This window comes from Triticum aestivum, chromosome 2A, assembly GCF_018294505.1.
Source record: "Triticum aestivum cultivar Chinese Spring chromosome 2A, IWGSC CS RefSeq v2.1, whole genome shotgun sequence".
Classification (NCBI taxonomy): Eukaryota; Viridiplantae; Streptophyta; class Magnoliopsida; order Poales; family Poaceae; genus Triticum; species Triticum aestivum.
The window spans coordinates 53,070,488-53,080,837 of record NC_057797.1 but is presented as its reverse complement, the minus strand read 5'-3'; the positions used below and the strand labels follow the sequence as shown (position 1 = coordinate 53,080,837).

The 10,350-nt window shown below is 46.8% G+C and overlaps 1 protein-coding gene across 1 annotated transcript; it reads left to right on the top strand.

The window, feature by feature from the left end:
• The first annotated feature begins 5,483 nt into the window (after positions 1 to 5,483).
• On the top strand, positions 5,484 to 6,988 carry LOC123184670 (galactinol synthase 2). The gene is made up of 3 exons (XM_044596750.1): positions 5,484 to 5,863; positions 5,947 to 6,408; positions 6,493 to 6,988. Exons 1-3 carry the CDS (start codon positions 5,558 to 5,560, stop codon positions 6,691 to 6,693), a joined length of 969 nt encoding a protein of 322 aa, XP_044452685.1. The 5' UTR covers positions 5,484 to 5,557; the 3' UTR covers positions 6,694 to 6,988.
• The last annotated feature ends 3,362 nt before the right edge of the window (positions 6,989 to 10,350 follow it).

Here is a 10,350-nt window from a genome sequence, read left to right as displayed (position 1 = left end):
CGACCGCCTCCGGGCTCTGAGACATAGGGCTATTACTTCCTCCGAGAAGGGCCTGAACTCGTAAACCTTGCGTTCTTACAACTTCTCCATAGCTAAGATCTTGCCTCTCCATACTTACCCCCCCTACACTACTGTCAGACTTGGAACCACGACACATACCGGTTCCGCTTGCCGTGTGTATCTGATCACTGCCATGATACCTTTCTCGCATCTTAGCTTGTCAAGCTCCCCAGTGATGTGCTCGATAGCGCCGGAGTCTGCGTACCAGTTGGTGTCGATACCGTAGTTGTTGGTGACGAGGTTGGCTGCTTTCTTCTCTTCATTATCATCATCGTACCGATGCCAGCAGGCTCTTGCGCCGCCAGCATGAAACTTGTAGCAGATCTGGCGCTCTGGATAGTCTCCTTCTTGCTGTTGCTGTTGTTGCGGTTGGGGACGGAGTCGTTGCTGTTTATAGCCGCCACCACCGCCGTGACCGGAGGAAGAAGAAGAAGATCGGTTCCCTCGACCGCGTCCTCCTCTGTTGCTTCGGCCACGACCTCCTCTGCCATGGGACCGCCCACGCCCCCTGTAAACGGCGTTGGCAGAGGAGCGGAACCCTGCTGGTCCGTCCCCCAGCATCTCCATCCGCTGGTCGAACACAGAGATCTGCGCGAAGAGATCGTCGACGCTGATGGAGTTCTTGATGGCGCCGACCGCTGCCACGATGGGATCATAGTCCCGATCAAGGCCAGCCAGGATGTAATCTACCATCTCTGGATCGGTTACTGGACGTCCAGCCGCAGCTAGCTCGTCCCCGAGGTTCTTCATCTTGGCGATGAAGGCGTTGCTCGACATGTTGCCCTTCTTGGTGTTGGAGATGGCCATCCGCAGATTGGTTATGCGAGATTGCGGCTACGCAGCGAACAACGTGGTAAGAGCAGTGCACAGATCAAAGGTGTTGTCCTTACCGATGACTTGTGCAAGGATTTCCTGGGTGAGATAATTCAACAGGTAGCTCAGAACCTGCTGATCCTTCGACAACCACGGGCCGTAGAGATGATTGGGCTCAATGGCCGTGGTTTTGTCCGCCTTGGTGACTTCTACTGTCTTCGGCGGTGCGGCGTCGCTGCCGTCAAGAAGACCGGTCACTTGCGCGCCTCGCAGTGTCGGCATGACCTGTGCCTTCCATAGGAGGTAGTTCCCCCTTGCAAGATTCTCTATTGGTGGAGCACCTAGGTTGAGGCCGGCGGCACTTGAGCTCGCAGCCATGGCGATGGAAGGGTGTTTAGGGTTTTGGTTTGGCTAGACGATAGGAAGAGACTTGGCTCTGATACCATGTTAGATTGGATTGGTAAAGCGTTCCTACTCCTTCGTAGAGGAGCCGCGGGTATATATTGATTCGGGGCAGGAATAACCCCTGCCGTGGTTTACAAGGAATCCACCGATCGCTATGATACAGCGGGATAATGATAGGAAGTTAAACGGGAGAGGATAGAGCAAGTAGTTAAGATTACATGAGAGCAAATATCTCTAAGTCTAACACATATAAGTTTTGTCTGAAGTCAAAACATCTCTACTTTGACCGAATTTATAGAAAAAAAGTATTAACATTTACGATGCAAAATCAATTTTATTAGATTCATGACGAAATGTAGTTTCATGGGATATATATTTGGTATGGTAGATATTGATATTTTTTAATATATATTTGGTCAAATTTTACAAAGTTTGACTTGACCCAAATCTAATATGCAGAGTAAAAAGGACTGGAGGGAGTACATATTCCATATATGTATTTTATACATATGAATGGAGATCATTTTGGCGAAAATTCAAGTTTGCCAAGGGTGCAAATGAAATGAGGATGAATTGATAAAACATTCCTACAAAAAAAATCCCACTTATACTTTATGATATTCTAACGAGATTGGATGTTAAAGATTTTTCATTTTATCTCCTTTATATGAATGTAATAAATCCATAATACACTAGAAAGTTTGGCTTTAGTTCGATTTAGAATAGCGTGCTTACTTTTATTTCTAAAAATATTTTGAGGATTTTTTTATTTCGGATCTGCGTAGTATAATTGCTAGAAAATTGAGTATTTCATTGTGAAATTCTAAAATTTTGATCCAAGTGGGGGCGATGGTTTTGCCCCTGTTTTTGTTTGTCAGTTTTGACGCTGGAACAGACCTGCAGCAACTGTTGTCAAGAAGAGTTTGTGGAAGTGCTAACAACAAAATATGTAAAGTTTTCTAAAGTCATGAACTTGTTTTTTTTGTGAAGATTTTTTCAAATTTGTGATCATATTTCCAAGTTCCTGATTTTTCTCTAAATTCATGAAAAAAATCAAATCTGTGATTTATAAAAATTAATAACAGATAGCCAGTCTTTGTAATGGACAAGACTACAGCATAAAAAAAACAGAAGAAAAAGGCGAGCCAAGGCGATCGGGTGACACTAGTGCAGGAGGGAACATGATATTTTATGCCACGACGGAAACATTTCTCAAATACACATGAAAGCATTTTTTTGAATGATATGAATTTTTGAGGTACGCAACGTATTTTTACTCTGTATTCAAAAAATTTAAAAATACCACAAGCATATGTTTGAAAAGCGTGTGCACTTATAAAATGCACAGTACATTTTTTTGAATCATATTGTTGTATTAGACAAACATTTTTGACATTGTAAAAACATTTTTTGAAACGTCACATACTTTTTTTAAAACTCGTGAACATTTTAAGCTATCATCAATTTTTAAATGATGCTAATATTTATTTACAACTGTGTTTACATTTTCCAAATTCGCGGGTTATAAACCCTTGAGTGCATGTAAGTTTTGAAATGTATGTGTTTGGAACATTTTTGAAATAGAAACAAAAGAGAAGAGAAACGTGTTAACCTGCTACGCTACTTGGGCCGGTCCATTCGTTGCGAGGCTGTGGCGAGACGGGCGTGTGTCTGGCTGGCTGCGGGGGAGACGCAGCGGGTCCCGTTGTTGCCGCAGACCAAACGCCGGTCACGCCCACAACTAGAACGAGAGAGTGGAGTGGTTGAGGAAATAGGCGGGGAGACACGAAGAGCATGATTGGTTTCCAAATGTTGGCATTGCCAAACATTTGTAATAGCAAGACTTGTCAAACATTAGTAACTTGATAATCAATCAATTAGTAGCCAATATGCGAACCAACCCCTTGATAGATGGACAGCAGTATCCTCAACCTACCAGAGTTCAAATCCTGATGCTCGCATTTATTTTGGATTTATTTCATGAATTCCGGCGATGCGCTTTCAGTGGCAGGAGACGTTTCCGTCGACTACAAGGCGCCTACGGTGACTTTGTAACATCTTAAGATGATATGCCGGCTCGGTCTCTCGGATGTGCTCATAGAGGTAGGGTGTGCGTGTGTACGTTTATAGGGGTGAGTGTATGCGTGTGTATATGAACGCTTATGTTTGTACTGATGCTAAAAAAACATTAGTAGCCAATATTTGGCACAGTCTTAAATATTGCTATTTCGCATGTCAATCCTTTCGCATCAAACCAATTATCCTCGAATTGCCAAGGCAAGGAAACACCTGCCCGTACCGTGTCGTGTCGCACTCTCCCAACCGGACGAGCTCAGCTAAGCTTCGGCCGCTTCAATCTATCTTGGCTGCCAGGTGCCAAGCATGGGACTGTGCTTTCACCGTCCAAATCTTGTTAGCTCAAGACTCGCTATTTCTCTCCATTGAAAACTGCTCTATAGTACTAGTATTAGTAACTCGACTGCAGAGAGTGACCTCGCGTCGGCCAGCCCTGTTGACGTGTTGTTTTCATGGTAAACCGGCCACACCACGTACGTTATTATCGAGAAAAACGGTGACACCAACTGCTGCACCGGCCACGATCAATGTACGTACTAGCTTCCTGTTGGGTTCGTACAAAATGTTGGTTGGGATCTGGCCCGATTCTTCCACGCAGGCGGCCGGGGCGGACGATTTCATTCTCCTTTGCGTCGTGACACGTACGCACTGCTACCACTTTACCGTCCAAGTTCCATCACCGTGTTCTGTTATCCGTCCGAGCTGATGACACAGTGCACTAGCAGCCAGCAATCCTTGTTTCGTTGTTTGATTTGACCACATCATGTGCTAATTAATTATCCCGCGATCTGTCGATGGCTCCATCCACATGGTTTCCTTTGCATGGGCCACACCGGGAGCTAGCTGAACCAAAGAGGTTACATCGGTCTCGTCTGTCTGCTGTAGAAACATTTTGTTGTGATGATGGATGCAGGGTGATTAGACAGAAATGGAAGGCGTGGAAAGGTCGGTTGGAGTAGCTAGACTTGCCGGGATTTTCACCTTTCTTTGTAAAAACCGACATACCTCCTGCCTCCGGCTTCAATTGGATTGGATTAGATTCAAATGAATCAACCAATATTATCCGGATTGGATAGATCATCGATTGATTTCCTCTTGCCAATGTACATGCCATTTATTACAGTAGCATATATATACCAAGTCAAACAAGAATATGCCATCCGTTGACGAACCATACGTGGTAGAAATGCTCGGTAATTTAGTATCACACAAAAATAATACTACCTCTGTTCCTAAATATAAATCTTTTTTAGAGATTTCACTATGGACTACATGCGGAGTAAAATGAGTGAATCTAAACTCTAAAACATGTCTATATACATCCGTACGTGGTTTGCAGTGGAATCTCTAAAAAGACTTATAGAAGTATTTTGGAACGGAGGGAGTAACTTCTTACCATCTTTAATTAAGTCGCCGGTTACCATATAAGGAATGAGATATCTACGAGAAGATAATATTTGGTTTTGGTCACCTTAGGGCATGTACAATGGTGCTATCTTAAGAGTGCCACGTAGGATAAATGATGACGTGAAGGAGAGAGAACTCATAAGAGAAGGCTTGTCTTCTCTTATTTAAGATAAAACAAGAGATGATCTCTTAGCACAATATGTCTCATCATATTTTTAGGAATTGCTAACTATTGAAGATAAGGCTAAGAGATGACCCATTGTAAACATTTTTCTTTGTCATCTCTAGAGTACATGCAAAATTTAAGATAAGGCTATCTTATCAACCATTGTATATGCCCTTATTATCCACCAAAACAAATCAACCAAGAATACTAAAGACCGGGGTGGCGCCACAAATCAGGGAGATTTTTTTTGCGAGATTTTCGTAATGATAATGATGGTCATGTGGCCCCTTTGATCAGAAAACAAAAAACAACGGTGGCAAAAAGGAGAAAACGAAAAATAATATCAAGGGGGTTCTTCTAATAAAGATTCACACCGGAGTAAAAGGAAACGAAATGAACGGGTCGAGAAAATAGCACCATCTCACACATTCCAATCCAGACACCTTTTTCTACGTTTTCCATTCCATTTCGTGGCGGATCTACTCGAACCACCCACGTCCCGTTGCCTATATAAACGCCAGCAGGCACCACCGTGAAGCATCATCAAACACAAACACGCACGAATCCACAACACACAACGAACCCATCTCATCCATTCTTTGAAGCAAGACAAGAGAGATCGAGCGAGCAATGGCTCCCATGCCCAAGCGAATCGTGGAGGACGAGCCGAAGAAGGCGGCGTACGTGACTTTCCTCGCCGGCTCCGGCGACTACTGGATGGGCGTGGTGGGCCTGGCCAAGGGCCTCCGCGCCGTCAACTCCGCCTACCCGCTCGTGGTGGCCGTGCTCCCCGACGTCCCCATGGATCACCGCCGCAAGCTGGTCGAACAGGGCTGCCTCGTCCGCGAGATCGTGCCCGTGTACCCGCCGGATAGCCAGACCCAGTTCGCCATGGCGTACTACGTCATCAACTACTCCAAGCTCCGCATCTGGGAGGTACGATACCTACTGACTAACCCTCTAGCTCTCTTCTTCCATCTTGGATCGATAGATGTTGACTGATTCTGGTGTACGTACAGTTCGTGGAGTACGAGAGGATGGTGTACCTGGACGCAGACATCCAGGTGTTCGACAACATCGACCACCTCTTCGACCTCGACAAGGGCAGCTTCTACGCCGTCATGGACTGCTTCTGCGAGAAGACGTGGAGCCACACGCCGCAGTACAAGATCGGCTACTGCCAGCAGTGCCCGGACCGGGTGGCTTGGCCGGAGCGCGAGCTCGGCGTGCCCCCGCCTCCGCTCTACTTCAACGCCGGCATGTTCATGCACGAGCCCAGCCTCGCCACCGCCAAGGCCCTCCTCGACAGGCTCGTCGTCACCGACCCCACGCCCTTCGCCGAGCAGGACTTTCTCAACATGTTCTTCAGAGACGTGTACAAGCCCATCCCGCCGGTGTACAACCTGGTGCTGGCCATGCTCTGGAGGCACCCGGAGAACGTCGAGCTGGAGAAGGTCAAGGTCGTCCACTACTGCGCAGCGGTACGTCTTTGTCATCGATCTTCACACACATGATTCTTAAATTATGAAGTTACGATTGATGTTTCATGTCATGGACCTATGCAGGGCTCGAAGCCGTGGAGGTACACCGGCGAGGAGGCCAACATGGACAGGGACGACATCAAGATGCTTGTGAAGAAATGGTGGGACATCTACAACGACGAGGGCCTAGACTACAAGGCCGGCGAGGATACCGCCAACCTGCTACGTGGAGCTCTGGTTGAGGCCGGCGCCGTGAAGTACTTCCCGGCGCCCTCGGCCGCGTAGGCTCGCTGCATGCCGGCGTTAGCCCGGCTAGGTCGTCACAGAATGATTAATTAAGTGCTATCAGTAGGGGATTTCGGATTTTCGGTAAAGAACTATACTATAGTATCGAAGTATATGGATCAGCATCGATCTACACGTTTTTTTGGTATTGTAGATCAATCTAATCCGTGTCTTGTTTTCGTTTGCACGAAAAATATAGGCGTGTACACCATGTATATATCTAGTACTTGTTACGTAGTACGTATATTGTTGAAATATTTTTCAAATTTGCAATCAATGAAATATTTTGCATGCTAATAAATCAAAGCTATTGCAAATTATTGTGCATGTTCTTGTGAATGCCACAGCGCTCTGTCGCTTTTGTGTGAGATAACGCCGTATGAGTTTTTTGCGAGCTACGACGCGCCCGATTAGCATCGAAAAAAGTATCAAAAAACGTCGATACGGAGGGAGTAGCACTACAAAGATTTGAATTAGTACTAGTAGCCAGAGCCAAATCCGAGGCCACTCATCCAAAATGGATCTGTGCTTTGATCCGCCCGCGTGTCCTCGTCGTTTTCGACAGACAATTCGTAGCCTGTGACGACGCCACGACCGTGCTTTGCGCCTTTGTCCACGACCATAACCGCTCGGGCCCGGACGGTGCTTCTCTACTCTGGCCGGCATCGCGATCGGCGTGTCTGAATCGTACCGGTGGCGCGTCCACGTCCGTCCGGCCGGTGCTGGCCAACGTTCGCCGAGACGTTTACGGGCTAAATTTCGTGTTTTGACCCTTTTTCGAAACCTATTCGAGATCTGACCCTAATTTGAAAAAAATTCAAAATCTAACCCTTTTGCTACCGCCAGAGATCATGGCGGTAGGGTATAACAGCCTACCGCCAAGGACCCTGGCGGTAGGGTTGCATGCCCTACCGCCCAAACCCGTCTGAGTTTTGAACACAGTGCGTGCTCGTGCCTACCGCCAAGCACCTTGGCGGTAGGGTTGTGCAGGCTACCGCCAGCCCATTTGGCGGTAGAGATGTCTCTGATAAAAAAATAGGTAGTTTTTTGATTAAATTAATCCATGAATAAATCATGAGCATGACATTGACAACATTGATAACACACTGGTTACGATCTAACAGAGCATGTACTACGCATATAGTAGAAACATCTATGCATATCGCTAGTACTGTTACAACAGAAAGAAACATGGGAGGGATAAACGATGTATACCCTCCAACCGGCCATGCGGCGGCGGTGGCGGCAGCAGTAGCCGCGACATCCTTGGCGGCCTTTTTGTCGGCCTCGGCCTTCTCAGCGGCGGCACTGTCGGCGTCGGTCGACATGATGATGACTAAGATGATGTGGACGTAGATGAACAGAAGCGAGCAGTCGCGTAGTCGCTACCCAAAAATCTAATCGCCCCTCTCCCGTACAGGATCCGGAGAGGCGGGGTTTTGAATGCCTGCTCTCCCATCAACGTGTACGCGGTGAACGGGACGGAGTCGCCGGCGGCAGCAGCAGCAGAGGAACGACGCGGGCGTGGAGGCGGAGATGCGTTCTGTTTCGTGGCGGCTAGGGTTGGCAGCGCCCCACATATATATGTGCGGCTGCGCATGCAGAGACGTGGGCTGAACCCATGTCCAAGTCGATAGCCCATGATCCGACGTCTCAGATCGTGGCCCCACCTATCAAAGACTCTCCGTTCCTGACCGGCAAAAAGAAGCGCATAGGAGTGAGCTCGGCTCGGCTCAATCCCGCAACCCGCGGCGCGGCGCGTCGTGATGAGGCGTGGCGAGGCGAGCGGAGGAGGAGGAGTGCGTGAGGGCCTCATCCCTTCTCAAGCTCCAATAGCATGAGGAAAAGAATCCCTTATAAACCACTCCAACTCTCCTTCCACTTTCGGGGTGGGACTAAACTTCTCACCACCTTGTCATGCCACCTACATGGGCCCTTAGAGATCAAATCTGAAATTATCATATGGGCTCTAGGCCCATCTCATATTTCAACAATCCCCCACCAGATCTCAGGGGCCCAGTTTGTCCTTTGTTCCAAACGCTGTTTTGATATACCAGCATCTCAGTGGAGACCGATTAAGGTTGAGCTCCACCTAGACCAAGTAGTTACACTCCTTCACAACTGAACAATGGACTATACCTTGAATTGTCATTTTGGCATCACGAAGTTTCACCACAAGTCTCACTGATACGAGGCTGCCGAAGGCCGACCCCTCGGGTGGAGCATATTAGTCACACTCCTGGCTTGTTCATGAGCTTGCTAGAGATCACCCTAATCTCATAGACTGTGACCAGCAGTCGGGCTCATATAGGTGTGTTCCTCCAAACATCGCTCTGTAGGATAGCATCTTGCTTATGCATATAAGCCTTGGAACACATTAAGACAGTAGTCATCCTTTCATACAGTTTCTGAGAGTATTGCATCTCCAACGGAGTGGGTTACTAAAGTTACTCTCCTCAGTTCACCACTGGCTTGTTTTTCCAGGTCCTACTTCACGGGATCTCCGATCACATAGGTTGAGTTACTACCATGGCAACTCATGTGGGTCTCATACCCGTCTCCCTTGATGCGTTATCTATCACAACACGAGATAGCCCTTTAGTAAAGGGATCTGTCAGATTCTTAGCCGTTTGAATATAATCCAGCGCTATCACTCCGGAGTTCCTCAATTTTCTGACAGCTTTCAATCTCATTCTTATGTGTTTGTTGGACTTCATGTTGTCCTTTGAACTCTTCACCTTGACAATAACTATTTGATTGTCACAGTTCATAAGGATGGCCGGAACCGGCTTCTCAACCACTGGCAAGTCCATCAACAGATCTCGAAGCCATTCTGCTTCACCACCCGATGTGTCTAATGCTGTTAATTCTGCTTCCATTGTCGATCTTGTTAAGATCGTTTGCTTGCAAGACTTCCAGGAAACAGCACCACCTCCAAGAGTAAATATATACCCAGTTGTGGCCTTCATCTCATCAGCATCAGAGATCCAATTCGCATCACTATACCCTTCAAGTACCGACGGGTATCCGGTATAGTGAAGTCCATAGTTCATAGTACCTTTCAGATAGCGCATAACTCTCTCAAGAGCACGCCAATGTACATCACCCGGTTTGGACACAAATCGGCTCAGTTTGCTAATAGCAAATGCGATGTCAGGCCTCGTTGCGCTCGCTAGATACTGTAGTGAACCAACAATCTGAGAGTATCTCAATTGATCTATAGCTGTGCCTTTAGACTTTCGAATCAGCACACTAGAATCATATGGTGTTTGAGATGGTTTGTAGTCCGAATATCCAAAACGACTCAACACCTTCTCAACATAATGGGATTGCAAAAGTGTAATCCCACCCTCATCATCTCTCAATAGCTTGATGTTCAAGATAACATCAGCCACTCCAAGGTCCTTCATCTCAAAGTTCTGAGATAGGAAAGACTTAACCTCCTCGATTAACTTGAGATTAGTCCCAAATATCAGTATGTCATCAACATACAAACACAGTATAACTCCTTCGCCCCCACCATAGCGATAGTATACACATTTGTCAGCCTCATTAACAACAAAGCCAACAGATGTCAACGTTTCATTAAACTTGTCATGCCATTGCTTAGGCGCTTGTCTCAGGCCATACAAAGATTTCACCAACTTACACACTTTT

Bases quoted from the DNA above. Each gene is read 5' to 3' on its own strand.
- LOC123184670 (XM_044596750.1), top strand. From the start codon at position 5,558: ATGGCTCCCATGCCCAAGCGAATCGTGGAGGACGAGCCGAAGAAGGCG. The intron at 5,864-5,946 runs GTACGATACCTA...GTGTACGTACAG, and splicing joins CCAAGCTCCGCATCTGGGAG to TTCGTGGAGTACGAGAGGAT. The intron at 6,409-6,492 runs GTACGTCTTTGT...GGACCTATGCAG, and splicing joins TCGTCCACTACTGCGCAGCG to GGCTCGAAGCCGTGGAGGTA.